The 15,303-nt window shown below is 37.6% G+C and overlaps 2 protein-coding genes across 2 annotated transcripts in view; both read right to left on the bottom strand.

The window, feature by feature from the left end:
• Window positions 1-11,424, bottom strand: LOC148046455 (vomeronasal type-2 receptor 26-like). Its single transcript, XM_087714752.1, has 7 exons — window positions 11,392-11,424; window positions 8,400-8,516; window positions 7,660-7,996; window positions 7,145-7,488; window positions 2,553-2,780; window positions 1,008-1,134; window positions 1-899 (listed from the first exon to the last, which is right to left on the bottom strand). The coding sequence occupies exons 1-7, from the start codon at window positions 11,422-11,424 to the stop codon at window positions 1-3; spliced, it is 2,085 nt and encodes a 694-aa protein (XP_087570878.1).
• A 2,039-nt stretch (window positions 11,425-13,463) lies between these two features.
• Window positions 13,464-15,303, bottom strand: part of LOC148046454 (vomeronasal type-2 receptor 26-like) — a 10,007-nt gene continuing 8,167 nt past the window's right edge. Inside the window, exons 3-4 of the mRNA XM_087714751.1 lie at window positions 14,455-14,581; window positions 13,464-14,365 (exon numbers count right to left, since the gene is read on the bottom strand). Coding sequence (XP_087570877.1) covers window positions 13,464-14,365; window positions 14,455-14,581 — 1,029 coding nt within the window. The remainder of the gene's footprint in view (window positions 14,366-14,454; window positions 14,582-15,303) is intronic.

Here is a 15,303-nt window from a genome sequence, read left to right as displayed (position 1 = left end):
TTAAAACTTTCTTTTCATGAGCTGATGTTTATTGTTCAGTTCAGGTCTCATCACAATGATAAAACACTTGGGAAGAAAGATGCACACCAATAATCCAGCACTGGAGGAGATCATGGAGAAGATCTCCACAGCCAACATATATTTTCCCCTTGTGCTTAGATAGGTTGGAATAAAGCATAGCCAGACACTGCAGAAGACCAACATGCTGAAGGTGATGAATTTGGCTTCATTAAAACTGTCAGGTAACTTCCTGGCTAGAAAAGCAGCAGAGAAGCTGAGGAGAGCAAGAAAACCCATGCAGCCCAAAACACAGTAGAACATGATTGATTCCTCATTGCACTCAAGAATGACTTCTTCAGACAATGACTTCATATCAAAATCTGGGTATGGTGGTGACGTTATCAGCCATGCAGCACAAAAACACATTTGAACAAGGAAGCAGGAGAATAGAATGAAACTGATCATTCTCCCCCCAACCCATTTCCTCAATTTAGAACCGGGATTGGTGGCCATGAATGCTAGAACCACAACAAAGGTTTTGGCCAAGACACAAGAAACCGCCACAGAAAAGATGAGGCCAAAAGCTGGTTGTCGAAGGAGACAAACAATCTTATTGGGTCTCCCAACAAATAGAAACACACAAAGGAAAGAGAGGAGGAGGGAAACTAAGAGAGTGTAGGTGAGATTCCGGTTGTTGGCTTTGACGATGGGAGTGTCTTTATGCTTCATGAAGATTATTATTACCAAAATTGTCATTAAAGAAAAGCAAAGAGAAAGAACAGTCAGACTGATCCCCAAAGGTTCTTCATGGGACAAAAAGATGATCCGCTTTGGAATGCACATATTTTTCCCAGGATTTGGATATTGATCTTCGGGACATGGAGAGCAGTCATCCTTGTCTGAAAAAGAACACAATGGAATTGATACAGTTGATTATAGACAATATTGTATCCTTATATACATAGGATATAATGGGCTTAGTCCCATTAAATTTGAAATTTTCCTACCCTTCTCCTTTGATATCTTTCCCTCTGGACATAGACGGCAATCATAGCAGCAAAACAACTCCCCTTCTTTCTTGGCCTTGCTGTATCCTGTCTCACAAGGATCATTACACAAAGATAAAGGTAATGCCTATCAATGAATGAAGAATGATATTTTAAGAAACAGAGGGGAAAGGAAGTACTTGGAGAGATACTGCTATTTCGAATCAACGGAATAAAAATGGATTAATAAAAAGGAGTGATGACATCTTTTTGAGACGGAATTGCTCTGAAGTGATAATTCATTAAATTTCTATCTTTATTGGCATCTATGGCCTTTCATAACTATAATTCCCACTCCCACTCAATTCCTGTTAATTAAAGATTGTTTTCTCAGCCTCTGAATTTTGAAATCCTTAGCCTGATGAAATCTAGTATGCTGGTTGCAGCTTTTTCTTCAAAAGCATAAAAAGCATTGTTTATATAAGTGTGTGTGTCTGTGGGGGGGGGGGTGTCTTGTTGTATTCAAGTCTTTTCCCGTGTAAGATTGAGATTGTCTTGGCAATGTTTCGGGTGAGGTCTCACTCTCCATCCTCATGCTGGTGATTTCGGCTTAAGGTGAGATCACGCCGAAATGTTGCCAAGACAATCTCAATCTTAAATGGGAAAAGACCTGAATACAACAAGGCCAGCGTACCTACACCCATGAAAATCTATAAAAGCAATGTGTTTTTTTTGTGTGTGTGTGTATGGATATATGTGTGTATGTATGTATGTATGTAGAGTAAAATTGCAATTCTATACATAGATTCATACATACATACATACATACCTACATACACACACAGACACACACAGACACACACACACACACAGACACAGACACAGACACACACACACACACACACACACATGTATAGGTATAGGTATAGGTATAGGTATAGGTATAGGTATAGGTATAGGTATAGGTATAGGTATATAGCACAGGTTCGATTCCCAGCAAGGGTATGGCTAGCTGATGAGCGCTAAATAGCTTGAAATAGATCTATACTAGTCTCCCTTTATTTATTTATCAGCACAAATATAACAAATGTAACAAAAAGGCAACAGTAAAAAAATATTGGGTTTCTGTCTGGATGGTCTCTTGTGACGAGCCGAAGGACAGAGAATGGAAGTGTGCTCTTCCTCCCATATATACTTTATACTTTATAGACACACATATACTTTATATTTTAGACTTGGTCTAAAATAATAATTTATTAAATACCTGTCTTTATTGGCATCTATGACATTGCAAAGCTATTATCCTTACTCTCCAAAGACAATTTATGTGCCTATTAGTTAAAGAAGTCAACAGACTGAGATAACGTAGTCCATAACTAAGAGGGCCAAATTAAAGGATACAATGTTTTATACCAACTATTTCAAAAGTAAGCACACTCTTCACCCTTTTCCAGGATATTTCTACTTAATACAAACTTTATTCAGAGATGAGGCTTTGAGATTTTCATTAATAATCATATTTTATAGTATATAAATGAAAGAGAAATCTAGATTCAAACAGCTAACCTGATTAAAGCCTACTGGCCATGTGATGGAATCTACAAAAATATTGAAGAACTTGTCTGCTGGAGCTGTGGGATCTACCACTCCAACTTTGACCCTAAGAAAGGACTGGTTTTGGAATGTGATCCAGTTGATAATATCAAATCCACCAATGAATTCTCCATTTTTATCAAAGGAGATCTTTTCACCAACACTGTTGTTGAATCTGACACTTCTCATAAAAGAATGAACCTGAAATATAGCAACACAGAAAAAGGGAGAAAGAGAGAACAGGATAAAGGGAGAGAAAAAATATTCATATGTTCAAAACATTTATATGGATGCCTCTTTAAAGAAAGAAAATTTAAACTTTTTGGTTGTAGGCCAATACCAATCAAATGACATAACATTTATTCCAAAATTGCAGAAGAGATAATTTATCAGATTACATGAAATAAAATTAGCATAGTATTGCAATATAAAAAGGCAAAAAACCTACACTTTGTAGTTTTGGTGAAAGCTACTTAAACTAGATGGCTTCTGATAAATAGATAATATATAAAGTGATGCATAAGATTATGAAACTTTAATACTATTTTCACTTCTAAAGAACCATGTACTTGCTCTAGCCATGCTAAAGTTTATTTGAATTATTGCAATTCCAATCCTATACTAGAAGCAACATAAATAATAAAAGAAAACATAGCTGAATATATATAGGTATGTATGTATGTATGTATGTACGTACGTACGTATGTATGTATGTATGTATGTATGTATTTATTTATGTATATATGCATCTATGTATACACAGTGTACATACATACAGCAAGACATAATTTTTCAGTAATGCTATTTTTAAATCTTGTTCTTGTCTTATATTTTTAAATATGTAATCTTATATTGAAAACAGAGGAAAATGATCATAAGCCTTATCGAGTTATGTTAACCTAGGTGGGCTCAAGATCATTTCACTTATATATAAATTTTCTTATTTTTTCATTTTCATAACATATAACCATATACATACTATTACATAGCCAACATCATATTGTATTATTAAATGTTTATATCAATTCATCTTACCATCAACTCCCAAAAACAATTATTTGCTCTTCTGCTCTCCATACACAATATTTGTACCTTATCCATCACTTTCTTCTCCCTCTCTCCTCCCCCTTCCTATCTTCTTTCTTCCCTCTGTCATCATCCTCTTCTTTACGTCCCCTTTCTTTCTCCTTCTTTTCTCTCCCCTTTCCAATCCTCATTTCTTTCCTCCTCTTCCCCCGCTTGCCTTCTCCCCTATCTTTCTCTTCTTGCTTTACCACTCTCCTCTACTTCACACTCTTCACCTCATTTACTTGGTATATTTCAGCTTCTGAGTGAGCTCCATTTTATATTGATGGTATTTATAATTCCTTTTCAATATACATATTTAATTTTAACATATAGCTTCCTCCTTCTTTTTTAAAAGAGAAAAAAATGTATACTTATATAGTCATTGTGCTTTTACACCCCCCATCTCCAGCCTAATTTTGGCCGAGATGTAGGCCTGCTTACAATATCCAGCTATTCTCATCATTATATTTATATAAATATGCATCCTTACACTTTGTGATTCTGTCTTTAAATCTCAATAGTTTTCCATTGTAAGTATATTTCATGTTCCCTCTCCATTTTTCCATATCTTGGTTTAGGTTAGCCTTAATTGTCTTTAAATAGCAATCCTTACTGTTCAATGTTCATTACAATTCCCTTAATCTACTATATAGAATAACAAGTGATACACATCTCACTTTGTTCATCATCTTAGAAGTTCTATATATGTCCATGTTTCATACTGTATATTTTAACCCATGTTTAATTGTTATTCTATTGTCATATTCAATCAATTAGCAATTCAGTTTAATTACCATGTATAAAAATGAATTATAAACTTCTGCTTTACAATTTCCTCATATCAGTTTCATATTTGTCCATATTCCATATATTTTAACCTTTATTTAATTATCTTTCCATTATCATATTCAATCAGTTAGCAACTCAATTTTATTGTCACTTGGGTCTCCTCATGAACCATCATCTTAGTTAAATTGCTGGGTTCCAAAGATATAAAAATACTAGACTAAGATAAATCACTTCCATTTTTCTCCATCTTTCCTATAACATATTCACTGTACGATTTAGTTTATTGGTTTTTTTTTTTCACTTGAACTGAAACTGAAACCTTTTTGGGGAGGTAAGATAAAATAAACATGTATAATAAAGTGGTTGTATAAATGTACACACTGTTAAACTAATGTTCTGTTGAAGCACCTTTTGAGTTTATGGCAGCATTCGGTCTTTAGCAGTAGGAACCCATAAGTATGGTACATCTAATCTCGGCAACCTATCCCCACTCTTCCTTTCCAAAGCAGTCCAACTCTGTCATTTTGCAAGGGCATCTCCTGTGCATTGCTTTCTTCAGGTCAGCACACAGATTTTTTTTAAATATTCAAAAATTCAAACCTTTGTTGTTCTTCTGATGAATCCATTATTATGCTGATTTAGAGGTATGCTTTGGGTCGTTGTCAGATTGAAAGGTGAAAATCCTCTTCAACTTCAGCATTTTAGCAGAAGCCTGAAGTCTTTGTGGCAAGATTGATTGATTTGGAAGGGTTCATATTTCTCTCCATCTTGACTAAAGCCCCAGTTCCACCTGAAGAAAAGCAGTCCCAATGCACAATGCTACCACCACCACCATGCTTCACTATGGATATGTTGCACCTTTGTGTACAGCACAGTGTTATTTTTTTGTGCTTTTGCTTGAAATTCTGTTTGGAATTTTACGGCCAAAATTTCAACATTGGTCTTATCAGACCACAAAATATTTTCACATGTGCTTTTGCCAGACCTAATCAGTGGTAGGATTCAAATAATTTAATAACCGGTTCTCTGTCCTAATGATCAGATGGGTAGGTGGGCCTCAGTGGTCATTTGACTGGGTGGGCATGACCAATTCAACATCACTCACATTGATGGGTGCTTCGCCTTAGCTGTTACAATGTAATAAGGGTTAACCGGAGTGGCAGTTTCTGCAAGCAGGGCAATAAAGATTAGGCTAGAATGTTTCCTTCCTGCCTTCCTTACAGGATTAGCCATGTAAAGTGGGGAAAAAACAAAAGAAGATTTCTTGCTACAACTAATTCTCCAAACTGCTTAGAAAGTTAACAACCGGTTCTCCCGAATGGGTACGAACCGGCTGAATCCCACCACTGGACCTAATGCAGGTCTTTTTGGTAAGTGTAGCCAGGCTTCAATGTTTTTCTTTGTAAGAAAAACCTTCCTTCTTGGGGTGAAATTCAGCAGATTCTGACAGGTTCTGGAGAACCAGTAGTGGAAATTTGGAGTAGTTCGGAGAAATACCACCTCTTGACGTCCCCAGGAGTAAGGAGAGAATGGAGATTTTGCAGTATTCTTCCCCTGCCACACCCACCAAGCCACGGCCACAGAACCAGTAGTAAACAAAATTGAATTTCACCCCTGACCCTAACCCACAGCTCAGATATATGAAGAATATAGGAGTTTATAGAACACAATCAGGACTTGCCAGAAATTCCTGCAGCTCCTATTTATGCTGTTGTAGGCCTCTTGACAGCCTCTTGGGCCGGTTTTCTTCTGTTCCTTCAATTAATTTTGGACGGATATCTAACTCTTGGCAATGCAACTGCTGTGCCATATTTTCTCCACTTGCTGATGACTGCCTTCACTGTGTTCTATGATATATCCAATACATCAGAAATTATTTTGTACCTTTCTTCTGACTGATACCTTCCTACTATGAGATCTCTTTGATGTTTTTATGCTCTTAGCAGATCATAGCTTTTCCTGTAAGAGGCAACTGAGTAAGTGTCAAAAAAATCCCACTAGAAAATCAGTACTTTATATAAGCTAGATTAAAGATATTTGAATTGATGAAGGTGTGTACTGACTACTAGTTTCCATAAAATTGAATGTGATTAATTATGAAGACAGCCATATCCCCACATACAGGAAGATGCACACACATATCCAACCAATCAGGGATGAGTTCCGGCTGCTGCTACTGCCAATTTGTTCAGAAATGCGCTTTGCGTGCATGTTCAGTTGATGTGATCTTGATGTGCACTACACATGCATGCACAGAAGCAAAAAAGAAGATTGTGGCATCTATGGTGCCTCTGAGAGAACCATTTTGGGGGTGTGGCAGGCTGAGTTACTACCTACTCGGCCGAACCGGTCCGAACTGGTAGGAACCCACCTCTGCAATCAATTTATTGTATATGTTTATTGTTATTTTCCCCCATAAGACTTCAATTATTTTTTAAATTGAATTCTACAGCTTTCAGACTTAATGTCAATATCCCTAATATTGTTTGCTAGAGTTTACGGACACATATAGCAAGTACTGATATGGTAGAGGCATCATAAGTCACCAGCATGACTAACATCCCCGTCCTACTGTCCCCATTATTTGTACCCATTTCCTCTGTTCTTATTCATGTTTATTCTTATTCTTATTATCTTGTACATGAGTGACAAACTAAAATGAATAAATGAATAAAAATTGTAGTTTCTGCTCTACTCTACAAACTTACCTCCCACCATACTTGATTGTGAAACTGTTTTCTTCCTCCTTTCACTATTAATTTTTCCCTGGATTTGGATGAATACAGACATTGCAAAGCATGGGCCACAACATGGACTGCATTGTAAATATTGTAACTCTGTCCACTCATGCGTGTCTCAAACACAGATGTGGGAAGGGTCTCAATCCTCTCCTGTCCAGTACATTTCTTCTCAAATTTCTCCATTTTTGTGTTTGAAAAGGAGCAATCAAATGCCTGTTCCCAAAACTCTTTTCGAAAATAATCATGCTGGTTGTTGTTTGGATTCAAGTTTTGAATAAATTCTTGGAAATCTTGGACCTCCTTTGTGTGAACTGCAAAGGATAAAACACCATGTAGGAAATGGATATCCCAAGATTTATGAAAGGAAATTGAAGTGTAATCTGTCTGAGCTGTTATAAGCCAAATCTTTTTCTTCCTTGGTATATCCTCCACTTCTGAAAACTGGAGGAAAGTTCTCACAACTGATATGGCCTGAATCTCACCATATACGATTATCACATTAGCTGTGCTGTTCATGATAACATGGTATATATGTAATCCTTCATCTATAGTATCAGTAAAATCACTGTAAAAAGCTACATTTGGTAACTCTGCTATGAATTCAATGCAGATGCCATGCTCGGAAAATGTGGGGAGCATCTCCCGGAGAAATTTTTCTCCTTTCTCATCCTTTACTACAAGAATTCCAATCCAGATCCATCTAAAATACAGCAGTAGCTGCAAGAGGCCCTTACGTTGGTACGATTCAGCTGGAAACATTTGTTGGAAGAAAATTGATTGAGTCTTTTGATCCATGACTGGAGCAGAGCCATAGGTCAACTACAGAAAAATAAACATATGCAATTCCAAAGTCTGTGTGAGCCTCTTAAAATGTAGATATTCATTTCAGTCTTTGACTGCCCTTGAGTTTATGTAATGAAATACTAGTTGCTATTTTTTTGAAATATCAACCAAGGTGTCACTCTTAAGTTATCACTTTTCCTGGAAATAGTCTCATTGTGAATATTTCAGATTTGAGCTTTAGAATTGGGGAACAACTTGCTAAACCAAGTATCCCCAATGTATATTCAGAGTTACAATTATTCATGCTGCTATGGTGATCCTAACAAGCAAAAAATAATAACTAGAAAATTCAAGATTCTCTCTTTTTTTTATGGAGAAAAGCATACAGATTTCTGGGGGGTACAGGACAATGGTAATGTATATCTTCAGTATATCTTACCTGAGGAACTTTGTAGATGCACAATACAGTTGCCATGTGAAGAGCGATGTCAGGTCCCGCAATGACTGCAGCCAAAATTTTTGGGACCCCACACTTATAGTTAGGGATGAATTTTCCCTGAGTGAAAGGCAACAACATTGAGGCAAAGTAAGTCCAGCCTGGACTAAAGTGGCTGTTAAAAATGTGGAAGCCCAGCGTGACATTGGGTAGAATCTGGGGGTTTTTATTGATCTGTTTTACAGTAAAAACTAAGGCCAGGATATGCTGGTAATTCTGAAAAAATATTCTGTAAAACCAAGAAAATCAACATTAAAAATGCATTAAGAGTTGTTTGCTTCTTATGGTACTTGCAATCTTTCAATAGAACACAATGTGTGGAATGTGCATTTCTTAATCCAGGAGAAAGGCCTAATATTCAACCTCAGTTTTTAAATATCGATGAAATGGCTAAATTGATGTACCAGAAATGTCAAATCAGAAAAGTTATTATGGGAAATATGTGCTCCCCCTGAAATAAATCTTGGGATAGTTAAATCTGAATTCTGGTGGCATATGATTGGAATGCAATTTTGCAGGCTAACTCTGCCCACTGCCAGGAATTTGATTCTGACCAGCTCAAGGTTGACTCGTCCTTCTAAGGTAAGTAAAATTAGGACCTAAATTGATTTGGGAAATATGCCGATGCTGCTCTGAGAGTGATTTAAAGCACTGTGGAGCAGTATATAAGTCTAAGTTCTATTGCTATTACTGTCTTCCTAAATTAAGTCACACATCCCTCTATATTTATATATATATTTAGATGTGGGGGTTTTATATAAAGAGAGATTTGGACCTTTTAAAAAAAATTACATGGAAATTGAAGTAAAATATATCTTCACATAAAAAAATCTAGTATTTTGTTTAAGATGCTTTTTCTGAAGCTTTTGTCACTGAAGCACTTTAAGCATCATATGGTTTAACAGCAATATGCAGAAAGTGACAATGAAATGATGTTGTACTTACATAAGTCCATCATGAAATCCCTGAGAAGGATTTTGACTGAAATCAATGGGTTTAGAAAATGTAAAGAATACAGAAATAATGCCAGCAATGTTAATCTCTCCAAGCTGATGGTGCGTGTGATGAATAGGAAGAGGTTCGTGAAAATCACACTGAAGGCTAGGATCCTTGCACAGCACTCGAGGCATTACAATTAATAATAACTCCATGAATGCTAACATATTCCATGAGTGTTTTCTTTTTCTGTCAAAATGTCTCTGCAACAAGATCTTTGAAGTAGATCAGATTGACCTGTCTTCTTGAGATGTTTCTCAAAGAGAAATAGAGAGTATAGCATACTATCAAATCAACTCACAAAGCTTGGGGACTTCCATCCATGGGATGGAATAGCATGAGAACAATAAATAACATCCTTCTGAGTCAGTTCCTCCTTTTTCATGGAAACCCATAGGATTTTGAAGAGACAAACAAGCTAATTCAGTTATGATAGAGACACTGTCACCTATGTAAACATCTTCAAAACATCTGAGCGCCCCCTGAGGCAAGAAAGAATGATCTACAAACCAAAATAGAGATTATTTTGGGCATATGTATAAGTATTGATTATAGCTACTGTAGATTTATTCTGTTCTGTTCTGTTCTGTTCTGTTCTGCTCTGCTCTGCTCTGCTCTGCTCTGCTCTGCTTTACACCACTCCACTCCACTCCACTCCATTCCATTCCACTCTCTACTCCATTCTATTCCAATTAGATTCATGAATTCCTTGGAAATGATTATATTTATTGCACTTCTTGGTTCTCATGTGGTTGAATTCACATTGTTTCAGATTGGCATAGAATGTTATATGATGGTAATTTATGAAAACTGCATTGGGAAACAGATAGCAGCGTGATAAGGATAGAGCTGAGTGGCAATTGTTTTACTAGCCAAAGAACAGAGGAAAAACTCAGCTTTTATACAGACTCAAACCATATATTTAATTTAAAAATTGAATGATATAGCAATCGGAATATAGTTTGTTTAACTCTCTTAGAAGCTGGAATATAGTGAATCAGTTCTCCACCAATCAACCATTTGACCATTGTTGTAGTGTCTTCATATAACATTCTCAGTAAAGAAAGTGGTTAACATGCAGTATGACTGCTATTGATAAGTTATAAGTCATGTCAATTATTAAGCGATCATTTATGACCTTTTTTACAGTAGACATTTAGTGAAAGTCTGGGTTATTAAGCGAATCCATTGTTTACTGGATGTTTTCAGCAAAATAGACTAAAATAGACTAGTCTACACCAGACTAAAATAATAAAATAAAAAATGAAATAATAATAATAATATAATGAAATAAAATAATATTATAATAATGAAATAAAATAATAAAATAAAATTACAAAGTAAAATAAGGTCACGTGACTGCAGGATGCTGTAAAAAGCCACAAGTGTGGATCAAAATGCTATATTTGGCTATTTGAATCCAGATTAGAGCTATGGCGATATCGCTGTTAACTTTCATCTGTAATTTAGCAACTGATTGTAACTCAAGAAGGTCCTATAGTTGTAGGAGCCAGTGGTAATAAAGAAAAAGGGTTTTGCCACAATCTTTTGATCAAATGCCACTTTCAGATCTCTGAAAACAGCTCTCAGAGCACCTTCAGGAGGGTTGCAGAGAGTTTCATTTTAGTTTACTTTATTGTCATTTCACCTTGTACAAAGAAATCAAATGTGATCTTCACGTGTAGTCATTAAGCACAACATCAGGCGGTGGTTGGTTTCCTCATTGACTTGACTTATTGGAAACTGGCAGTAAAGGTCACAGTTGGCAGTGATGTGACTGTGGGAAGCTGTGCCAGTTGCCAAGTTCCCCAATCATGATTCTGTGACTATGGGGACACTGCGACAGCCACAACTTCAAGGACCAGCCGTAAGTCTTCTTGTTGAGCACTGTTGTAACTTTGAATGGTTGCTGAACAAGAAGTCACTAAGTGAGGATTACCTGTATAGTCAAAAGCTCTTCCTTGTCTTTCATGGTTGACAAAGCATAATTTTACCCATGTGGAAGCAATCAGACCAACCACTTGGTGGGCTCCATAGTGCCCTGGGGTCTCTGGCCTGCTGGCAAAACCATGTCTTCATGCTTTTTGAAACAATGTTGGTGGTGGTGGGGACCTTATTATTTCTGCAAGGATGATGTTGCACATATATCTTCAATTCCCCTCAGTTTAAAAAATCACCTGCCTGAGCATCCTCTCTTTCTCTTCCTGTCCCACCATTTTCTCCGCCTCCTCCTTCTTCCTGCAGGGATGGCTCCCCCAGGGGCCTAGCTACCTCCTCCGGTATTTTATGAGAATGTATAAAATTGTCTGTAATAGTCTTTTCATGTTTCAATCCAATTTGTAACAAGGCTTGCTGACTATAGATGCCCCTTGCCCCGCGGGGTTCATTCATGTGTGCAGCCATCTTGAATGGCAGTTGGAACTAACTTACTGTATTTTTTGGAGTATAAGACACACTTTTTTCCCTCAGAAAAACAGGATGAAAATCTGGATGCATCTTATATACTTATACAGCATTTTTTTTGCCTCACGAAATCCCGCCCCCTTCACCAAAATGGCTGTGCATAGCCTCTAGGAAGTTTTTAGAGAGCTCCTTGGGGCTGAGGAGGGAGGAAATGAGCAAAAACCAGCCCATTATTTGCTCAATTTTGCCCTCCCAGCGCCCAGGAGCACTCTATAAGCTTTCTAAAGGCTATCCATGCCCTTTTTAAAAATGAAAAACGGATTTGTTTTCATATAAAATGGGCCGTTTTTTGCTCATTTTCACCCCCTCCCCTGAGCATTCTGCAAGCTCCCTTAAGGGTATTCATGCCTTTTTTGGGGGGAAATGGCCTGTTTTCATGGAAAATGGCCATTTTGGGGAGTTTTGCAGAGTGCAAAAACTCATATTTTTTATTTTTTTCCTCTTCAAGACCTTGGTGCATCTTATACTCCGGTGCATCTTATGCTCTGAAAAATACGGTAATTTCATTAAGTTCTTCTGTATGTTCTCCTTCTAGAGATGTTGAAGGATGATGTTGTGGACAGCTTTTCCAAAGGTTAAATAAAGACTTGTCGACTATAGATGCCCCTTGCCTCACAGGGTACAATTAAGGACGGGGGAATCCAATCCACACTATGCACTGAAAAAAGAAGTGTTCAGTCACAGCATCCATGTGAGCAGCCACCTTTCACCTCCAGGAGCGCTGCAGAGTAATGCACTTATCCACAATAGAAAAACCTGGCCTTAACCAGGATTGCTCTGTTTGATAACTATGCATAGTTGGCTGCTAGAACCATTGTAGCTGAGTTCATCTTGTTGTCTTCTTTGGCATTATAATAATATTTGTGATTTTGAGGGATTTGTAGTGAGCTTTGAATATTAGTGAATAAGAAAACAAATCAGATAGTCTTGCAATGCCGAAGTCAAAGAACATAGAATAATAGAGTTGGAAGGAACCTTGGAATCTAGTCCAATCTCCTGATTGAGCAGAAGACCCTATATTATTGCAGGTAAATGATTGTCCAGTTTATTTTTGAAAGCCTCTAGTGATTGTGGAGCCACACCTTCTAAAGGCAATCTATTCCATTGGTTGATTGCTCTCTACATTAGGAAATTTCTCCATAGTTCTAGGTTGCTTCTCTCCTTGGTTAGTTTCCATCCATTGTTTCTTATCTTGCCTTTTGGTGCTTTGGAGGTTTACCCTCCCTCATCATTGTAGAAGCCCCTCAAATATTGAAAATATTGGTATCATATCTTTCCTAGCCCTCCATTAATCTAGAGATACAATTCCTGAGTGCCACTAGAGAAGACTCATCACAGTCTTCCCTAGTAGGACGCTTACAAAAGGAAGTGTATATGATATATGTCAATAAATACATTTGTGCTATTGTGGGTTTATTTGTACAATTTGTTCTGATCCAAATCTCAGGGCAAGCAATATGGAATACCAATCTAACTGCACATTGCTCTTTGGGGAAAATGTTTTTCAGTATGTAACTATAAAGAATATCAAGTAAACAAAAAGATTTGTTAAAACTTTCTTTTCATGAGCTGATGTTTATTGTTCAGTTCAGGTCTCATCATAATTATAAAACACTTGGGGAAAAAGATACACACCAGTAAGCCAGCACTGGAGGAGATCATGGAGAAGATCTCCACAGCCAGCATATATTTTCCCCTTGTGCTTAGATAGGTTGGAATAAAGCACAGCCAAACACTGCAGAAGACCAACATGCTGAAGGTGATGAATTTGGCTTCATTGAAGCTGTCAGGTAACTTCCTGGCTAGAAAAGCAGCAGAGAAGCTAAGGAGAGCAAGAAAACCCATAAAGCCCAAAACACAGTAGAACATGGTGACCGATCCTTCACTGCATTCTATGATCACTTCTTCAGACATTGACTGTGTATCAAAATCTGGGTATGGTGGGGATGTTATCAGCCACACAGCACAAAAACCTATTTGAACAAGAGAACAAGATAGAAGAATGAAACTAACCATTCTACTCCCCACCCATTTCCTCAATCTGGAACCAGGTTTGGTGGCCATGAATGCTAGAACCACTACAAACGTTTTGGCCAATACACAAGAAACTGCTACAGAAAAGATGAGGCCAAAAGCCGGTTGTCGAAGGAGACACATAGCCTTATTGGGTCTTCCAATAAATAGAAAGACACAAAGGAAAGAGAGGAGTAGGGAAAGCAGGAGTATATAGGTGAGATTTCGGTTGTTGGCTTTGACAATGGGAGTGTCATTATGTTTCATGAAGATTGTGATTACCAAAGATGCAATTAAAAAAAAGCAAAGAGAAAGAATAGTCAGACTGGTCCCCAAGGCTTCTTCATAGGACAAAAATGTGATCTGCTTTGGAATACAGATATTTTTGTAAAGGTTTGGATAATGGTCTTCTGGACACCGAAAGCAGTCATCCATGTCTGAAAAAGAGCATAATAGTTGGATATAATGGATTATAGACCATACTGCACTCTCATGTCTTAGTCCCATTATTTTGGAAATTTCCTACCTTTCTCCTTTGATATTTCCCCCTCTGGACATGGAAGGCAATTATAGCAGCAAAATGATTCTCCTTCTCTCTTGGCCTTGCTGTATCCTGCCTCACAAGGATCATTGCACCTAGAAAAAGGTGATCCCTATCCATGAATGAAGAAGAATATTTTAAGATACAGAAGGGAAAGGAACTGCTTGAAGAGATATTATTACTGGTAATCAACAGATTAAAGGGGAAGTAATAAACTATCAACCTCCCCAGATATACCAGACAGGAAATGAGCTAATTTTACTTTACTGTAGGGCTATTAACAGAACGGGGACATGGTGGCTCAGTGGCTATGATGCTGAGCTTGTTGACCCCCATGTGCGTTCCCCCTCACATGCGTGCTAGTGGTCTCCGGATCTAGCGGGCAGTGCTCATCTCCATTTCTAAGTCGAAGAACCAGTGCTGTCTGAAGATATCTCTGTAGTCATGTGGCCAGCATAACTAAATGCTGAAGGCACAGAGAATGCTGTTACCTTCCCACCAAGGTGGTCCCTATTTTTTTTACTTGCATTTTTATGTGCTTTCGAACTGCTAGGTTGGCAGAAGCTGTAATAGGTAAGAAGTAATAGGAGCTCACTTCGTTATACGGCACTAGGGATTTGAACCGCTGAACTGCCAACCTTCTGATTGAAAATCTCAGTGTCTTAGCCACTGAGCCACTGTGTCCCTTTTCAGAGTACTAAAGACCCTGTTAATTTACTCAGATCCACCAGTTAAAATTGTTCCCTGATAATTGGAGAACAAGCATCTCCTCTAGACCTACAACAAGTTTGGCATCCCACTGAGAATGACTTTGTATGACAGATGCTGGGCAAA

Source organism: Thamnophis sirtalis, unplaced genomic scaffold (genome assembly GCF_051295495.1).
Source record: "Thamnophis sirtalis isolate CommonGarterSnake01/CBP01778 unplaced genomic scaffold, rThaSir2_p1.2 scaffold_4, whole genome shotgun sequence".
Classification (NCBI taxonomy): Eukaryota; Metazoa; Chordata; class Lepidosauria; order Squamata; family Natricidae; genus Thamnophis; species Thamnophis sirtalis.
The sequence above is the reverse complement of the archived record's forward strand: the minus strand, read 5'-3'. Positions and strand labels throughout refer to the sequence as shown.